At 39.3% G+C, this 20,555-nt stretch overlaps 1 protein-coding gene and 2 long non-coding RNA genes across 20 annotated transcripts in view; 2 read left to right on the top strand and 1 right to left on the bottom strand.

Annotated features, from left to right (window-relative positions):
- Positions 1–20,555, bottom strand: part of pdzd2 (PDZ domain containing 2) — a 337,302-nt gene that overhangs the window by 189,988 nt on the left and 126,759 nt on the right. For all 18 annotated transcript variants that reach the window (XR_013283667.1, XR_013283668.1, XM_077522502.1 and 15 more), the window contains 4 exons: positions 16,948–17,065; positions 11,361–11,493; positions 7,621–7,708; positions 7,407–7,480 (listed from right to left, as the gene is read on the bottom strand). Coding sequence is in view for 16 of the 18 variants with exons in the window: in XM_077522502.1 (XP_077378628.1) it covers positions 7,407–7,480; positions 7,621–7,708; positions 11,361–11,493; positions 16,948–17,065 (413 nt within the window). In the remaining 2 variants the exon portion in view is untranslated. The remainder of the gene's footprint in view (positions 1–7,406; positions 7,481–7,620; positions 7,709–11,360; positions 11,494–16,947; positions 17,066–20,555) is intronic.
- On the top strand, positions 11,985–14,010 carry LOC144019442 (uncharacterized). The gene is made up of 4 exons (XR_013283670.1): positions 11,985–12,447; positions 12,900–13,150; positions 13,342–13,513; positions 13,891–14,010. It is a non-coding gene; the product is annotated as an uncharacterized LOC144019442 (long non-coding RNA).
- On the top strand, positions 17,806–19,995 carry LOC144019444 (uncharacterized). Its single transcript, XR_013283672.1, has 3 exons — positions 17,806–18,581; positions 19,021–19,251; positions 19,524–19,995. It is a non-coding gene; the product is annotated as an uncharacterized LOC144019444 (long non-coding RNA).

Here is a 20,555-nt window from a genome sequence, read left to right as displayed (position 1 = left end):
AAGTTGCATTGAAGTCATGGACGATCGCGTTCAGGTGGTGGAATCTACGCTTGGCAAGTTGCTAAAAGTGATTAGCCAGCATGAGAACAAGCTACTCGACCAAGAGGGGAGGTCCATAAGAGAAAACCTCCGTATCTATAATGTCCCCGAGGGTGCCGAGGGGTCGTTAATGACAGATTTTGTGGAGAGAATGCTTCGTGATACTTTGGAGATCCCCTAACAACATCGCTGGATATTGAAAGGGCGCACCGCGCACCGGTTCCGCGACCCTCGGATACGTCCGGTGACAAGCCACGATCCATAGTCATCAAATTCCTTCGGTACAAGACCAAAGAGGACGTAATACGTAAAGCTTGGGGAAAGGGAAGGATGTGTTGGAACGGAAGGCCAATCTATTTTGATCATGATTATCCATCGGCGATCCTGGAAAAGCGCAAGGATTACATTGAAGCGCAGCGAGTATTGAAGCAGAAGAAGATCCGCTTCCAGACACCGTTCCCGGCGAGGCTGCGTGTATTCTACGAGGATGGGACCCGGCTGTATCAGTCTGCGGAGGAGGCGACGAGGGACATGAAGGAGAGAGGGCTGCCCGTCAACGTGGTCAAACCAAAGGAGAGCTTGACAGAGCTGCTGTCCCGTACAGCCTGGGAAGTTACGAGTGGAGCGACTCAACGAGGAGCGGTGGAAGAGCGACAGCGGAGCATCAATGAGAGATTGCAAGGCTTCAGGAGACAACCACAGAGCCGTCAGGAAGAACTTTGACTCAATTATTGGCGAACATGTTGGAAATGTCGGTAAGCAGAGAACGTAGGGGAAAAAAATAAAATAATAAAAAATTTAAAAAAAAACAAAAAAAAAAACCTGTGCCTGACTTGAGCTGTCCTTTTATTCCCCCGAATATATTTATGGGAGACTTACAATACGTATTTTTTTTTCTCTAATTCTCCTATAGGCTGCCGAGAAGGCCCTCAATTAGTAGATAGGATGTGCCTTCTCCCACAGCTAGAAATTCAGTCTAGTTGTGTGCAGGGTCATTTGTTAAAGACCCCTACCTTGGGATCACCATATTTTGTTGTTGTGTTTAATCATGTTATACAGTTCTGGTTTGTTCAGGGAGTTGAAATATTATTTTTCATTGCCAAATTTATTGTCATGCTATTAATGCACAAAAAATGACCAATGGGGAAGTAAAATTTGTTTCATTCAACGTCAATGGGCTATTGAACCCAGTAAAAAGAAGTAAAGTTTTGACTAAAATGAAAAGAGAACAGGCCCAAGTGATATATTTGCAGGAAACCCACTTAAAAGATGATGAACATTTGAAGCTAAAAAGAATGGGATTTAATCAGCTGTTTTTCTCCTCTTATAAATCAGGCCACAGAAGAGGAGTAGCAATCCTCATATCAAATAAGCTGAACTTTGATAAAGTATACGAAATGGCAGATAAGGAAGGAAGATTTGTGTTGGTAAGAGGTATGATAAATGGCAGTCCGATTACTCTCCTAAATGTCTATGCACCACCTGGTAGTAATTTTGATTTTTTTCTGAAAATTACAAATATTATGGTGACGAAAACGGAAGGTCTGCTGATCTGTGGGGGGGATCTGAATATACACTTACAACCAAGGTTAGATTCTTCCTCCAGTAAAAGTTATGACACAAAGGTATTGTACAAGAAGGTGAATAAGCTTTTTCTGGAGGCGGGTCTCATTGATATTTGGAGGGAGTTTTTTCCTAATAGGAGGGACTACACGCATTTCTCCGCCCCTCATTGCTTATATACGAGAATTGATTACTTCCTCACATTTGGAAAAGACAAAGACAAGATAATTACGAGTGATATTGGTACAATGGACTTAAGTGATCATGCACCTGTATATTTATCTGTTGATTTGAACCTTCAGCCCAAGAGCAACTCATGGAAATTTAATGCTAGCCTACTTAATGATCCTTTATTTAAGAGGAAAATTAGGGAAGAAATAAACCATTATATGGATCTTAATGATAATGGAGAGGTTAACCCCCCTATTTTGTGGGATGCTTTGAAGGCTGTTTTGAGGGGGAAAATCATAGCAATATCTTCTTACAAAAAAAAAGAGAGAAATAAAACACTCCTAGAATTGCAAAATAAATTGAAGGAATTAGAAACACAACACAAGGTAAACCCTATACAGAATGTTCTACAGGAAATTAAAGTGATCAGAAACGAACTTGACAATTTGGCCACACAGGACATACAAAAAAAATTGATGTTCTTAAAACAACGATATTACGACGGTGGGTCTAAATCTATGAAAATATTAGCATGGAAGTTAAGGAAAAAAACAGCAGAAAATACTATTCATCAAATAAGGGACCCAAGGACGAAACAGATTAAATATAAATTGAGCGAAATACAAGATGCCTTTGAAGCATTCTACAAAACTTTGTACGCTAGAGTTCCAGGTGGTAGTGAAATACAAATTGATACATTTCTGGACTCTCTAAGGTTGCCTACCTTGACTGAAGAACAGAACAAAGTGATGACGGATGACATAACAGAAGGCGAGCTGAAAATGGCAATCAATAGACTGAAATTGGGCAAGTCCCCAGGTTTGGATGGCTACGGAGCAGACTGGTATAGATAATTTAGTGATGTGCTAACTCCTATTTTGCTTCGTACAATGAACTGGACTTTGAAAAAAGCACAAACACCACCTAGTTGGAGAGAGGCGGTAATCTCGGCTATACCAAAAGAGGGAAGAGATAAGAGGGAATGTGCATCATATAGGCCAATATCGGTTCTTAATATTGATTACAGATTATTTACTTCAATAATGGCGAGACGATTAGAGAAGTTTCTACCTATGCTAATACATAACGACCAGACAGGTTTTATACATCGTCGACAAACACTGGACAATATACGTAGGACACTACATGTTGTGGATTATATACAAAAAATAATACTGAAGCAATGGTAATTAGTGTGGATGCTGAAAAGGCATTTGATTCAGTGAATTGGGGCTTTCTTTACAAGGTTCTTCATAAATTTGGTTTTCATAATGATACGATAAAAATTATACAGGCGCTGTATACCAACCCAACAGCGAGGGTCAAAGTCAATGGTTATCTTTCTCACAGTTTTATTTTAGAGAGGGGCTCAACGCAGGGGTGTGCATGGTCACCATTACTTTTTGCACTTTACCTAGAGCCATTAGCCCAACACATTAGACAGAACAGAGACATTCAAGGGATTGTCATCAATGGGATAGAACATAAATTGGCGTGTTATGCTGATGATATTTTGGTTTATTTGGGATATCCAACTCAATCACTACCCAAGATTATGCAATCATTTGAGCAATTTGGCTTACTGTCTGGATATAAAATTAATGTGCAGAAAACTCAACTGCTTACATATAATTATGACCCCCCCACACATATTAAGGATAACTATCCTCTCGCATGGCAAACAAAATCTCTGAAATACTTGGGAATTATTTTGCCAAAAGAACTGAATAGACTGTCCGTGGTCAATTATCTACCTCTTCAAAATAGGCTCAAGGAAGATGTAGGAAGGTGGAACTTAATCCCCTTCTTTACTTTTAGTTCAAGAATTGAATCAATCAAGATGAACATACTTCCGAGATTCCTATACTTGTTCCAGACCCTGCCAACAGAATTGAGTCAAAATCAGTTCAATGAATGGGACAAAATGTTACTGAAGTATATATGGCAGAATAAGAGACCTCGAGTTCGTCTCAAAACCTTGCAGCTGTCTAAGGAGAAGGGGGGATGGGGACTACCATCACTCAGGGAATATTATTGTGCATCTCAAATGAAAGCAATGGTGTACTGGTGTGACCCTACATATGATGCACAGTGGAAGAGAATGGAAGAGGGTGTGGTTCCGATCCCCATACAAGCCATCCTTGCTGACAGACAAATTCAAAATTATATAGATGCTATAGACAATCCATGGGTTAAATTAACCCTCAAAGTTTGGAAGATGACTTTAAAACGATATGATCTAGGTAAAGAAATTGTGACTCTGAAATGGTGTGCATATGATTCAGATTTTATGCCCAACAAATCTGACATTGGATTTAAAAATTGGACAACAAGAGGGATAACGGCTCTATGTAAGATAATGAATGGTGGTCAGCTGCTTGGTTTTGAGGCACTCCGGCAAAACTATGGTCTTGAAAAAAAAGATTTCTACCGGTACCTACAGATGAGACATTATGTTGAAACAAAAATGAAGAAGGCGAGAGGTGTACAAGTGGATTTGATAGGCATGTTTAGAAAAGCTTATGCTTCAAAAATTGAAGGTAAAATTATTTCAGGCATATATAAGGCTCTTTCTAATCTTAAACCATATTCTACATCTTATATTAAAAATAAGTGGGAAACAGAGGGGGAGCTTAACATTACGGAGGAGGAATGGACAATTTTAGTTTAGTTTATTCATTTTTTCCTTTCGGACACATTACAGTTTCATCACGCTCAGCAGCATCTTCAGTATGTCTTGGGACGTGGATATGGAGGTATCAATGGAAATGCACCAGCTCGTTAAGCTGGAAAGAGTTTGGTTGGAAAGGGTTGATAAGATATTTTATCACACCTGAGCAAAAATCCCACTATGATAATAATCCCCCGACATGTTGGAGAAATTGTGGCAGTCGCAATGCAAACCACTACCACGTGTTCTGGAACTGCTCTTTTATTAAAGTCTATTGGGAGGAAATTCACAAAGCATTACAGAATATATTTAAACGTGTAATATTCTCTGAGATTAAATTTTTGTGGTTTGGACATATCCCTCAGGACTGGTTGAAAAAAGACAAACAATTGGTTAGCATTTTGTTGGTTGCTAGTAAAAAGGCTCTAACTGGGAAGTGGTTGACACAAGAAACCCCAACGCTAAATGAGTGGATTGACATCACTATGGACATTTACAAAATGGAGAAAATAACGGCATACGTCAATGATAGAAGTGGACAATTTATTTCCTGCTGGGAGAAGTGGATTCATTTTGTAAAACCCCTTAGGCTGGACTTTAATTTTGACAATGATTGAATGAGTCTGAAAAAGACATTACTCCCTATTTGTTTTTTGTTTTTTTGTTTGTTTGTTTTTTCTTTTAATAGTTTTATGGCGACAACTTATTGAGTATAAGTATGTATATGTGCTTCGTTTGGTATGTGATTCAGATCTGCATTACGAAGACAGATGTTTTGCACATATGGAGTGTGATTCAAACATTTTGATTTCTGTTTATTTTCTGTGTTAAAGAATTCAATAAAAAGTTCATTACAAAAAAAAAAGAAAAAAAATCACATTTAAAATCAAAACGAAGGACATGTTAGCTATAATTATAGTTAGTTTTAGTTAGTTTTGTAAACATAAAATGTAGTTTCGGCTTGTCTTTGTTTTTTAAAAAGCATTTTCGTTTTTAATTTTATTTCGGTAACATTGTTTTTAGAATTTTAGTTTTAGTTTTTTCATTAGTTTTAGTTAACTAAAATAACCCTTAATAGCACTGATACCCTCTCTTCTTACTTTGACCATCTCCAAACATTTTTGTAGGGCTGGAAAAATTTAAGTCGACGCTCCGCCCAGAACCATGTTTGCGCCGTCGTCATCCATATTTCTCACGGACCTTTTATGCCGTCGCGCAGAGTGTGTTGCAAACTTCAGTGAGAAGAAGGCTGACAGAGTAATATTTATTTATTAATTAATTTATTTTTTAAATGACTTCTGTTTGGTTGGTCTGATTGGTTGTTTGAATTTGGAGGTGTGTTGCACAGCCACCATTAGCCTAACTGTGCATACAGTTTTTTACTGCAAGCGTACATTGTACACTCATACAGTATTTACAATATTTATTAGTTAAGATTATGTCCTCATTGGTTGCACTATTTTAAAATGGAGGAAAAGGGAATGGATAAGAGGACAGAGGTACAGCCTCTTCTAAACATTTGGGAGAGGAAGAGAGCATGACTTTGAATCGGAGTCACCAAGCCATCATGCACGTTATTACTGCCAAGCTTGGTTGGTGAAGTGAACAACGACCCTCAAAAAGTCTGTAAAAACTGCAAAGATACACCAGGGGCCTCATTTATAAAACTGTGCGTGATAACCTGCGCTGAAATGTACGTACAAACGAAACTCAAAACGCACGTACGCAGAAAAAAATTGAGATTTATAAAACCGTGCGTAGACACACAAACGCATATCTGCACGCAAGTTCCCTTATAAATGACACACGATCCCAACCGGTGTGCGCAGCAGATTCCACGCCATTCCCCGCCCCAAGTCCGCCTATTTCACCCCATATTTGGCAATGGAAATCAACTCATCTGCGTATTAATAAGCAGCACGTGTTGGCGAACACCAAATCAAAACAATTTGGACGGTCAATGAAAGGCAAGAAAGAAGGCTAAATTCACCGTGATGTACATAGAATTTTTGTGTGAACAGTAGGTCCTATAAAACCCCCCAAAAAAGATTTAAAAAAAAAAAAAAAAAAAAGAGGCTGTACATTGAAACCCTCATTGAAGGGGTCGAGTCACGTAAGGCCAATAAAAGCAAGCAGGACGAGTTGCGGCAATGCCGCCGCAGGGCGCATAGTGGCACTTTTTTTTTCTTTTTTTAAGACGAAAAAAATAAAATAAAAATAAAAATAATAGTAATAAAAAATAATCCATCCATCCATCCATTTTCCTAACCGCTTACACTTTTGTCTTTACTCAGACTTATACTAAATTGTCTCAAAATTGGCGATCTATAGGCTGCCCCATTATTGTTGTTAATATTCCCAATGTGTTGCTTATGGATCTTCATCCAGAATCACGGCTGCATGGATCGTATTGTGAACGTTTATGACTGACGCTTGCATTTCTTTCTTGTACTTGTATGACAAAACCCTACCTACGCAGCAAAGATGGACCAAGACTATTTTTCTAGCTTTTTTTTTTTTTTTCATTTTTTTATTATTCTTATTGTCTTGTGTCAATATAGTTTTATTTAGCCTTTAATGGCAATTCCGCGGCGGGCGGGTGAAGTTACGATAGACGCATATTGTTGCGCGTCGCGATGATGTAATGTGTGCAGTATGTGTCCACATTAGTTGCCACTAATGTGATTTGTTGCATGAGGCTTTTTCAAGATAGGTGATCAATGGGAGAAGACGGCTGTTTAAAATGTTTATTCGCATGCAGCTTTCCGCCCCGCTGCGTGCTTGTGACGTCGGAGTAAGTCTGCAAAATATTATAATGTGACCCAACATCCAGCATACACCGTATATATATATATATATATACGTATATATATATATATATATATACATATATATATATATACGGGCCGCAAATGGCCCCCAGGCCACAGTTTGGACACCACTGGCCTAAATTAATACTTACCCTACTGGCCGGCTCAAGAAATCGCTTCATGGTCCAGCTGAGGGCAGGTGATCCATCTCGATGACAGGAAAAGCCTGACGATTACAACACTATGTTAGAAAAATTGTGATTTCTACAGGAACATTTTTGTCAACAAAAGTTATTTTTAAGGTGCAAGACTGAATTAAAGGACAGGGATGTACGTTTAGGTTTAAGTAACAAACAGGTAACAGACCTTGGGAATGAGATGAATGTCGACTCTTATTCATTTTGCCCTTGTGTGTGGATTGAGCTATGAAATGATCCATTTCTTGTTCGGAAACCTGGGAAAACACATTTGATTGTGGCATTTTATCAGACTGTTTAATGTGATCGAGGAAGTGGGTGTTCATCTGAGGATGTTGCTGATTAAAAGAAAAAGCAACATTTGTTTATTTCGTCGAATGCTCTTGCTTTGGCTATGCACCATTTGCCAAGAGAAATTATGCTGATTTGGGTAGTCTAAGCATGCATGAAATCTCATGAACTTTGCACAATTACCACACCTGGCAGAAAAAAAAAAAAAAAATCATATGTTTTGGTTAATTGTGCCTTTAAAAGATATATATAATTCTAATGTGCCAGTACTCCAAAGTGCATGTATTCCTAAAGAGTAGCTCAACACTAAATTAACTTTTTTTTTTGGGGGGGGATGATAAACTGTATAAACTGGTGTGTACTAATAAGCGAAGTGTGTATTACGTTTGCGCATGCATGGAAATCAAGTAAAAAAAAAAAAGAAAAATGAAAAAAAAAAGGTGGAGATTAGAGTGCTGAAAGTGTTTGCCTAACTGCACACCTTAAAGCCTGCAAGGATTGCTTTCAGACTTAAGTGACAAAACGACAGGTATTGCAAAGCTCCAGAAGACGAAAGTGTACGCTTGTAAACCTCCGTTCACTCTTCCCAATTTCCAGACAGAAAAGAAAGATCCAAACGGATGCAAAACCGGCTAAAATGTAAAATTTCTTTAACACATTTATTTGGTCAATATCCGGAAACCGAGGGAAGAGACAGAAGCATCACGAAGCCTGCTAGCAGACGTACGTGTAACGAAACTAATGGAGTGACGGTCATTTAAGAATCTGCTTCTAGCCCCAAATGACCCCATCAGTGAAGAAAGATCCTACCCAACTCTTGATCACATCCCAGTGGTGTGTCCTGGGTCCAACTTAGACTTAGATTTTATTTATCCCTTTGGGATGGCTCCCTCTGGGAAATTTACATGTCCAGCAGCAATAAGAACAGATAATAAAATAAGAAATAATTTAATCAATCAATAAATAAGGTTATTACACCAGAGATTGAATTAATAATAATAATAATACAAAAATAATACAAAAAATTCAATCAATCAATAAATAAGGTTATTACACCAGAGATTGAATGAATGAATGAATAATAATAATAATAATAATAATAATAATAAAATTAAAACAGGTTATTACACCAGAGATTGTAGTAATAACAATAATAATAATAATAATAATAATAATAATAATAATAACAACAATAAAATTTAAAAAATGAAAATTCAATCAATCAATAAATAAGGTAATTACACCAGAGATTGAATTAAATAAATTCAAGTGCAGTAAAGTGCCATATTTGTGAAGTGAAGTGCACGCTACCCCCTCCTCCCCCCACCAGTGAGGAGTTGTAGAGTACAATGGCACGGTGGACAAAAGAGTTCTTTAGTCTGTTGGTCCGGCACTTGGGGAGCGTCAGCCTTCTACTGAACAGGCTCCTCTGGATGCTGATGACAGTGTGCAGAGGGTGGCTGCTATTGTCCATAATATCCAGCAGTTTGTCCAGAGTCCTCTTCTCTGCCACTGTCACCAGAGAGTCTCGCTTCATGCCGACCACAGAGCCGGCCCACCTGATAAGCTTGTCAAGTCTGTAAAAGTCCTTCTTGGAAATGCTGACATACTGTGGTCTGCAAGTGAGGTAATTGAAGATCCAGTTCACCAGGTGGGGGTACTTCCGGAAAAGTGCACACATTCAGCCAAATATTAACTCTTTACAACCAGCAGACGAGAAGTTTCGTCACGTGACACCCAGAAGTTGTCACACGCAGACGAGAAATTTCGTCAACTGTTTTTTTTTTTTTTTTTTTTTTTTTTTTTTAATGAATGGGTGGATGAAACTCTTGGGCAACTTCACTCTTGAGTATTGAACCTGTGAAGCACTGTAGTGACGAATTGTACCCTCTTGATGGCAGTGATGGTCTCTTTCCATGAGAATGATGATTTTCTAGCAAAGAAGAAGAGCGGAGTGTTGTGGAGAGGTAGGGGCCGGTGGGTGCAGGAGAAAAGACGAGTGCTAACCGGAGGCCACTAAAAACAAAAGCTCACGCTTTTGAGCAGAGCATTTGTCACGATCGGTCAAGAGGTGACGAAGAGAAAGATCAAGGAGCAGATTCAGCATAGGAGAGTGTGAATAGTGACAGACACGTCAGACGGGCGTCCACTTTTAAAAGCCACCGCCTCCGGTGTTCTCAAAACATGTTGTGACATCGTATCTCTGACGATTCCGTGTTGCTTTTTTAATTTTTCTATTTTTCCCCTTTCAACCGAAAATCTTAATGCAATCATGTCGAATTTGAACATGTCTTTATTATTAAAAAAAAAAAAAAAAAAAAGTGCAACACCGCAGCGGCTCCCCATAGAGGAAGGCGGCATGGGAGAACATTGCTGCGCCGGTCAACGCGTAAATTTAAATGTATAGTCCTTTGCAATCACGATATTACAGGGGAAACCTGTTGAATGATAGCTCATTAATTCATTTCATTTAGTTGCAATCCTGCAAGGGAGAAACACACTTGATTTAAGATGAAATATAAAACACTTAGATGAAATATAAAAACATTATTCAAATGGGTATAAGAAAAAAATAGAGCGCAATACTGCTCCGATGTGAGCACATGTGACTACGTCCGGTAATTGCAAATGTAAGGACGGATTACCATGTAGATGATGGACTGTGACGTGAAAAGCGATACCGCTCAAAAAGGTCAATGGAAATGCCAGATATACGCGGTCTGATAACATTCTCGCAAAGAATATTTAATTCCCTGCGCAATATTGTGGCACCTTCATCAATAGTTTCATTGTCAAAATGACATGCCATCTTCGTGACAAAAGTGGATTTTACGCTATAGACTACAGGCGTATTTACGCAAAAAGTCGCCGCAGCGGACTGAATGAATGAGGAAATGAATTGTCGTGTGTGGCTGAAGGGAGGCGGGGACAGGGAAAAAACTCGAGGTTCATTGTGACACACCTGCTACCGACCAGGTTAGGTTGATGGACCATGTTACTATGGTAACTGACCGAGAGCTTAAATGACCTCTTTTAATGAAACAGGCTAGAGTTCCCTCTTAAACTCTGGTTTCAGTTCCCTCCCTTTCAGGGTTTCTTTTTCAGCTGAGAATTTATTATAGAAAAGAAATACAGGGGATTCCTTCTGGGGATTTGAGATACTAATTATGGATAAATATAAAAGTAGTTTGAGAATTAGCTCATCATTATATAAAGTACAGGTGGATGAGTGGTTAGCACGCCTCCCAGTGCTAAGGACGCAAGATCGAGTTCAGGCTTCGGCATTTCTGGGTGGAGTTTGCATGTTCTCCCCGTGCCTGTGTGAGTCTTCTCCAGGTGCTCCGGTCTCCTCCCACATTCCAAAGACATGCTTGGCAGGTTAATTGGATGCTCTGAATTGTCCCTGCGTGTGCATTTGTGTGTGAGTGTGAGTGGTTGTTTGTTTCTGTAATTGGCTGGCAAAAGGTTCAGGGTGTACCCCGCCTACTGCCCGAAGCCAGCTGGGATAAGCTCCAGCACCCCCGTGACCCTTGTGATGAATAAGCGGTTAAGAAAATGGATGGATGGACTTCACAAAAAATAAAATATCATTATGATGAAAAAAAAAGAAACACTTACTTTGGGATTAGGATGCCGACTAATAATGAGACTGACTGGTCCAGGGCCACATTCACTGAGGATGGCGTAGGCTTCACTGAGGGCAGCAAAACGAAGACTGACCAAATCCACTTCCAGTATTTGATCACCCCGACTTATGTGAGAGAGCATCGGTATGACAAAATTGGTAAGCATTATGATTATATTGATGTACAAACATAGATATACATAAAATGCAAACACACAGTACAGTGGATCCTAGGAATTCAAATGGTTCAGTGGTCGAACAACTCGAAGAAAAGAGTCAAGTCATCTTTATTTATATAGCCTTAACTGTCACAAAGGCTGTGAAAAATGCTGCCTGTTTTCCTGGCGCAAAAAAAAAAAAAACACAAGCGACCCGCAGGTGTCCTTCGAGGATTGTGAACAGTCCACTCCAGAACGGGTCCAAACAAAGGATAAAACACTACATACGAAGAAAGATAAAGACAGCTGCCAACTCACAGCGCCATCAACCTAACCAGGAGTATGTGAGCACATTGCTGGTGGTATAATATATAAATTCAGGTAAGTGTTGAAAATAAAATAAAACTGCTATACTATGACTCAGACTGTGTATTTCCTATTCAATATTTTGTTTAAAGACCAAATGTGAAGTAAGGTTGGCCAACCATGTTTTTGAGTAATACCAATGGCTAAACCATTGTAAGCATATTTTCGTTATTTTTTTTGACGCAACCCTTTCAGGTTCTTAGTTTAACCCATAGCAACGCCCTTGACAACGAAAATGCTTTTCTTCGACAATCTTCGGAAATTTTCGGAAATGACGTCACACCGGGAAGTTGCGAGAGAAGTCGGCCATTGAACTGCATTGTTTGCATTGCTACTCGGTAAGATGACCCGGCGATGTGTGGTGATGTATTGTTCTCAAGCTAAAGAAAAGTTGTATGAGTGGCCAAAAGATAACAGGGCACGTAAATGGTCAACTTTCATTCGCACGAAGCGAATGAATTTCACGCCATCGTCGAGGAGTGTTCTCTGTTACAAACACTTCGAAGATGCCTGCTTCCTCAACCGGTCTGCTTATGATAATGGATTTGCAAAAAAAGTAAGTATGATTACAATTATTTAGAAAAAAACGTGGAATTTATGGATAGATCACTGATGACTTTGACAAAGCAGAGCTTCCAACAGTTGTGGAATGAACAGTAGAAACTAGCGACGTGAACCGAAAGCTAACGTCTCGGTGCTATTCATATCAACGATGAGTAATAATGGCAGTGAGACAAATTGTTCTGAAAGTAAATTTCAATAGGTTGGCAGCATTGCTTTGTTGATCAAAGAACATGACACGTCCTTTTGAAAAACTTCCAATCATATGTCAATCTTACTGCATTTTATGAGTCATTAAATAATTAAATATTTGGTAAGGCAGGGTTAGATGAAATGTGATAGTTGTTTTTTATTTTTTATTTTTTTTTTTTTTTGCCGGTAGGTTTTATAGGTTTTATAGGTTTTATGAGCGACGCATATTTTTAGTGTCACCTTATGTTTCTGCAGGTTATTGCTCAATACAACTGCTGTCCCAACAATTCACCTGCCTCCACAAGACCAGCAGCAGATTCAAAATCCACCTGCCCAGCGTGCAGTAGCAGCTAACCGAGAAAGGAAGCGAGCCGTAGCTGAGGCTATCACCTCTGCAGCTGCCTCTGAACAAGAAATGGCTGATTACGAGGGTCAGTTATTGCAGGATCAATCCTGTTCAAACAGCCAAGATGATGAAGTTATGCCACCACATAGTGTGGATAAAAGTAAGTTAGGCGGAGTTGTTTTTGTCACTATGTACTTACCAGGTATTATTTATATTTTTATTCTTAGAGTTGTTGCTAGTTTAACCTGAAAATATAAATATTGTCATACCTTGTATCTGTAGAACAACCAAACATCTGTCACATGCCAACTAACATTTATAACAAACTAAGGAAATGAAATTCATTTGAAGGTACTGAAGTCAATGTCGCAGTGGTGGAACTCCTGACAAATACCATGTTTGTCAACGATGTCATGAAGATGTCTCACCTCGGACAGACCAGTGGTGTGTAAGCTTTTCACAGTGTGGTGAATCACTTTGCCCCAAAGATGTACAACTTCTCGTACAAAGGAATGAAAAGCAGGTGCGTTTAAGAAAACTTTGATATGCATAAAATGGAGACTATAGTGGTGATGAGGGGGGAAAGTAACGTAATGAAGCACTTGCTTTGAGGCTCCTCTAGATGGTGCTCATGGCTTAAACATAACAGCTAGTGCAATGGAAATTTATTAAATTTCCACTGCATCTGTTCAACCAAAAATGCCATCTCAAAGAATCGAAAAAAAACATATATATATATATATATATATATATATATATATATATATATAATGTGCTTCTTCAAGTGTGATTTGTCCATGACTAGTAGAACATATGGATGAAATGTAGAACTTAGAGATATAAAGCTATTTCATCACAATGTGACAATTTCTTTATAAGGCAATTTTTGTTCAATTCCAGAATCATTCTCGCTGCTATGCATTATAATGAAAATGCTGGGAGACCACAGAAAGTGACGAAGGAAGGAATACACTCCTACTGCATCGTTTATCCCAAATATAAAAGTGGTGGCTATTCTCTGAGAAAGATATTGGTGGATGAAACTTATGGTAAGTTATGAAACAAAAACAATTCCAGGCAGATGCATTACTGAGTGTAACCCATATGTCACCCAAATATTTATCATCCCAATTTTTTATTTTTTTTTGTAGACTATGTGACTGACTGCCTTTCAGAGGCGATGAAAGTGATTGACGTTCCAAATAAGTACAAAACCGAATGATGTGGTAGTCGAGCCACAATTTCTTACAGCAGCAGTGAACAGACCGGACAAGTCAAATGTTATTGCTGAGCACCATACGAGATTCCTCAGGAAATAAAGAATCATATTCCTTGTATTAAGTTGTCCTCATTTGTTTATTCTTATTATGATGCAACCAGTACAAATCACAGTTCTGGAACATTTCTCTGTGAAACACGAAACCCTTTGAATACAGCTGACTCCTCTTCTCCTGGTGGTGGAAAATGTGCCCTGATACAAGACATTGCAACATGCTGGGAGCAGAACACGGTTGTCCAGACCAAGAAACTTCCAGCACCAGCGCACCAATTGTCTGTCGGCAATATGTCTATACTTGGCATCCTGTGGCCCATCAAATGCCTTGCCTTTGTACTGCTGCTTGTAGGTCATACATGCCACCTATAATCCATATGGGTTCAGGCACACAGCATTGAATCCAGGATGATCAGTGATGCAGTCCAGTACCTGATTGAAGTGTTCCTCTCCTTGTAGACGTAGTCACTACTTCTTGAATTTCATGGCAGCAAACACATTCTACAGCTGTAGGCATTTGCTGGCAATTACCACAAGTACGCCTGAAATTTATATAAAAAAAAAAGTAAAATACTGAGCGATGACACCATGAGCAGAAATGTTATTGAACAAGTGTATTGCTATACCAATCAGTCAATAATTCTGTTTATGAAAACATTTGTTTCAAAATATACAAGTACGTGGACGGAATCATGTACAAAAGTAAGAAATAGTCATTGATAAATCTCTCAAGTACAAGTAAAAAAAATAAAAATTGCTGAAAAGAATACTCAAGTACTGAGTAACTGCTTTAAAAACAGTCTGATTTATTTTTTATTTTTTTTAAAATGTCATCAGACAAAAATATAAAATTATGTGCAAATGCTGGCATCTTCAAATCATAAAAAAATACCACTGCCTATATATCTTACCCATCTTGTAATTTCGACGGGTCTTGTCTCCATTCCATGTCAGGTGTCTGGGCGCATTATCAGCATCCTGATTAGCATTTGGCTCGTACATGTAAAGTCCAACGTATAAAATGCCAACCTCCTCCTCTTCCTCCAACTCTTTAAAAACTTGGTTCTCATTTTCGCTCAACCTATCGCTGACATCGCTGTCTGAATCGACGTTTGAGTGGCTTTGTATAGCGTCTGTATGGAGCGCTGCCATCGCTGTTCCCGGTGTGACGTATCACTTCCGGGTTTGTCGCCCGCCAGGCTCGAACTTCGGAAAAGCGATTATTTCGTCAAATATATAACATATAAATTATTTTTTCATACTTTATTTGTTGGACAGTGTTTCAATGCTTCAATTGTGACCCTATATGGTATTTTATGAAATTACTTCACATTTGGCCTTTAATGCCTGTTTAAATGGGACTACTGTAAAGGTGCTTCTATTTTTGATGGTAAATGTTGTAAGAATTACATATATAACATATAAAAACAGCAGGTTTATTTGCTTTTGATTCTTTGACATATGAACAACTAGAATGGAGGATAGAAGCCTAGAAGATGCTTAGGTATTGTAAACAGAAGTGACTAGTTGGACCATTGATTGTAATTAAGTAAACAAAACAAAACAAAACAGTAATATCACACCCATCATTCTTAACGTATGCCAGCTTTTATAGATTGATAGAAAGCTTACATTGTTTCGATAGGTTAATGTATAGATGGACTTTTTTTCTGTCTGAGTTTGAAATGTCCGACAGCATTTCAACGCATCTGCAGTTCAGCTCGCCAAACGCTGTCATTTGTTTACGCTCCTGTTAGTGGCTAGTTGCTAAAGCCACAGACTTTTGTGTATCATACAATGACGGACTAACTTTCTTAGCGCCCTTAACTCATTCACTCCCAGCCATTTTCACAGAAGCAATCCCGTTCGCTCCCGGCTGTTTTACTGGATTTTGACTGATTTTGCAAGGCCCACAGAATATTGTGTTCTATTGCTATAAAAGCATGGAACCCATCAAAAGAAAGATTAAAGTCTCTTCTTTCATCAGGAAAAAAAAGTATGTTTCTATCTGTTTCCGTTTTGCAGCAATTCGCATTAGAAGAGAACTAAGTTTCATCAGTTTTCACAAATCTATTTAAAATTGTAAGTAATTGAGCTTCTTTTCTACATGGTCCTGGTTGATCTCCTTTGCTCTGCTGCCACCTGCTGGCCGTTTGTGTAATAACTACCATTTCGGCAACCGTTCTTTGCAGTTGAGAGGCTGCATCAAAGCCTTCTGTATGCTCTAGCATAAAAAAAAAAATAAACAAAAAAACGTATAAATACGTCTTTGGGACACTTAGAACATAAAATGTATTTATACGTTATTGGGAGTAAATTAGTTAATTGGCAATTAAATATAATTTTGAGGTGGCGGTGTGTTGATGTTGTAAACTTATGTGTGTGTTAAACACAAAAGTAGCACCCGTAACTGAGGCTGCGCCTTATAATACAGTGCGCCTTATGGCTGTGAAAATACAGTAATGTGTTCACGAATGCCCAGTTTAGTCGCGTTACGCTATGTCGCTCAGTGTGTACCGGGGCCGAAGCCAGTCGAGTCTCATGAATATGAAGTCAAAGTCCAGTCAACTTTTTCATACATTTAAGCCAATATCCCAAGTCCTAAAATTAAAAACTCAAGCCTCCTGACTCGAGTCAAGTCATGCGAACTGTGTCCCATTATCCAGAAGAAAACCAGTTTTTACCTGAGCCTGCCATCCATCTTAGCAACAGACCCCAGTGCTAGGCTATGGATGAAGATGCCAGGAGCAGAGTTTTCTGGTGTAAGAAAACAAACTCCAATCCCCAGGCCAACGCCAGGCTCTATGTATAGAAAATGGAGAAGAAAGAAAAAAAAAAAAAGTCTTATTCTTAACATTATAAAAAGACAAACATACACACACCCCCACACACACACACGCGCACTCACTCACAAAACATGTTGTACAGTCTTGCTGAAATTAAAAAATATTCTCCCAAAGTTAAATATGTGGAACCATACAAGTTACAACTGTCAGGGCTCTACACTAACTTTTCCACTGGCAGCCCTGGTGCGAGTAACATTTGTAATTGGTCGCACAGCACAGGATTTGGTCGCACCATTTTTTGTGGACCTTAGGCATACGCAACCCGATATTTGCTAAATATTTTATTGGAACACGAGGTTTGCCTGCAACAGTCAATAATTTCGTATAACTTAACTCATGTGAACATGACTTTGTTTAGCTCAGTAAAAGTCAGTACTTTCTTTTCTTCACCTGCTCCACGGCCGACATTACCCTGCCCTTTTCATCTGTATCATTTGAACTGTCCAAGCCAAGATTGCATTCCCCACCCAGTGTGTGCGGATCTGCCATAACATTTCACGAGTGGTAAGTCATGCCAACATTGAAACATATTTACAATTTAATATGGACCGCCATGTATGAAATATTGGAATTCACGAGCGAAGTTGTTTCTGAATGGAGAGCTCTGTCGCTGGAGCTCTCATTCAAGTGAATGGGAATACACCACCAAGCCACCGTTGAGCACTCACAATTTTTTTTAAAACCACAAACATTACAAATCCATCCACAAGTACCTTTTAAATTGTAAATATAGTTCAGCGTTGTTGTAAAACATTTTTACATATATTGCATATACTGTATTTTTATGACTTTGGCGAAGACCGGTGGGCGCCTTTGCTGAAATGGGCGTGTGCCACGCTGTTGCTTGTTGCGTTGCTGTCGCCCAAACAGATGACAGGTGACGACACGGCCCCGCTGGTCCCCCGATGAATGGCGCTGCAGAACCACTGCCGAAAGACTTCTAAACAGCGGTTACAACAGAACCGCTCGACCCCGAAAAAGTCCCATGGAGACACTAACATCCGTTGACAAAAAATGTCACTTAGGCGTGGAACCGGTCCGGTGGAAAAGCGCCATATATGTTTGGATGTAAATTGTAGTCCGCGCGGTGCGCATGTACGCGTATGCTGTGCCCGATGAAGAAGCAGCCAGCCAATCACATTGCAGCGGGTCATGTTTCACTCAACACTCTATAGGTCGCTTGCACATGTCGTCATTTCCGCCTCGGATTTCTCGTAGTCGCCATGCTGGGTGGCCTCCATTTACGTAGCGATTCGGTCTAACACGTATCTATCACGTTTGTTTTCTGCGTTTAAAATGGTACATTGTTGCTGCATCGTTGGCTGTTCGAACAAAGCCAAGGGGGAAAATGGTCGGTCTTTTTTCCGAATTCCGAAAATAATTAGGAACCAGGGCCTGGAGACAGAGGAGTGCGGACTCCGGAGGGAAGTCGTTACTTTGGGCTCGTGTGTGCAGCGATCACTTTGTGAGCGGTAAGCTTGTTTACCTTTATTTAATGCATGAGGATTAATAACGTTTCGACCGCCCATATATGGGCAAGTTGCTTATGTTTTGGATTCATGAGCAAGCAAGTTCGGTAGTACAAGCTGGTTAGCGGACGTTAGCCGAAAGCTAACATCGAACATTTTCACCCAAGTAGTGCCAGTGCAAAGTGTTTACTGCTGAAATTGGATTGATTAGTCTTGGGCTTTTAATGCCGATAACATGTTTTTTGGTGGCAAAATGTAAACTTGGAAAAAAAAAGAGACAGAAGGGGCTGATGCAAGAAAACAGACCCCCGGGGGTGATGCAAGAAAACAGACCCCCGGTAGCCTACACATCATGCTAAAGAACTTATTCACGGCCACCCTACTGCGGTAAAATAACCACTTTCCATATTTTATTTGTTTATATATTTGTTTATTTTAACAGGTCGCCCTGCGCCCGTTTTTCTGTCCAATCATCCCGACTGGGCTCCAACATTAAAGTTGGGTCCCAAGTTACAACATCTATGTCTCAGCCCAGTCGGTGCCAAGATATGAACGTGCACAGGAGAGACAAGCAAAGAAAAGACGACTCGAAGTGGCAGAGATTGTTGCAGTTATGCAGCCAGATGGCTCCAGTAACCTGTACCCTCAAGTACTGCTGACATCATTGACTCTGGTATGCCACTCAGAATTCATTACATGATATATTGTATGCATGAGTGAATGTATGTGTTTGTTTGTGTGTGTACACGCACCTTATATTTTAGAGACATTTGGAAGTGTTTATAGAAATAAGTATTTGCCTGTAGCAATGTTCATACATTAAAAAATGCAACAAAATGTGTACATTTCTTTTACACTGACAAAAAAAACTATACTACTTTACTATATTAAACCTATTACTGGTACCGTATTTTTTGTGATTTTTTTATTTATTTTTTTCTTTAGGGATCTCATGCCACACCGACTTGATTGCCAATGACATGATGGAAACGAAGGCGAGCATCAAAGCATTGGAGGAGGACAACATGCGACTGTTTGTTTGGCGCTAATAAAGGCAGCGTTTATACAAATTCTATTGTTGGGTTTGTTTACAAAGCTATACATAATACAAATGACAGGATTTGACTCAATGTGCAATATGGTCCCTCTTAAAGTAATGGCATAAATCTCTATTATTTCTAAAAGCACAAAAAATGAAGTGAATAATGATTAGATGTAGTAATTTCAGGGTTAAAAATTGAACTGTTAATTAATGTAGTTTATTTTAGCACAGGTGCCTACCATCCTGAGATGACGGTATGATGTAATGTTGATGGGGTACGCAATGACTTTCATTATGCTATGTACAGAGGAAAAAGTTGCTCTCTTTTAAATTTGTTTAATGTAAGACAAGTACCAGTACTGTGTTACAGTTTTCCCAATAATCCTTGTTTCACACTTGTCACAAAACCACTGTCCTTTTGGCAGTCTAGATTGGCACACTTCAAGTGATATCATTTGATTTTACAATCTGCTGCAGCACAAAAAACTACTTTATTCCGCATCTTTGAAGTACATGAGCAAGTGGTAGGTGACAGCGGCTGAGCAGGAACACTGGAAGTCCACTGCTGATCTAGTAAATGCTCTCCCGAGCAGTTCAGGTAAGGAGGGGACTTTGGGAGAAAAAAAACTGGCTTTTCCAACTGGCCAAAACGAGCGATCTGGGTGGACTCGCTCAATCACACTTTGTCCACACCACAAAGTCGCAGAAGTCCGTCCAGTTAAACTCATCTGTGCCTGAATCTGAAAATATTACAAACATTGTAATGAAAATATGAAACATAGAATTAAATAAGAAACTACAAAAAGTAAAGCCATACATACCTGGTAATACTATTGGTGTTGTCGTGACAAGTGATGGGAATTGTTGCCATCTGGCACCAGACAGAAATTGGGTGTTGTGACAGCCTCCTTAACCGTGAGATCATAAGAAAAGCT

The sequence above is a fragment of the Festucalex cinctus genome, chromosome 5, assembly GCF_051991245.1.
Source record: "Festucalex cinctus isolate MCC-2025b chromosome 5, RoL_Fcin_1.0, whole genome shotgun sequence".
NCBI lineage: Eukaryota > Metazoa > Chordata > Actinopteri > Syngnathiformes > Syngnathidae > Festucalex > Festucalex cinctus.
The sequence above is the reverse complement of the archived record's forward strand: the minus strand, read 5'-3'. Positions and strand labels throughout refer to the sequence as shown.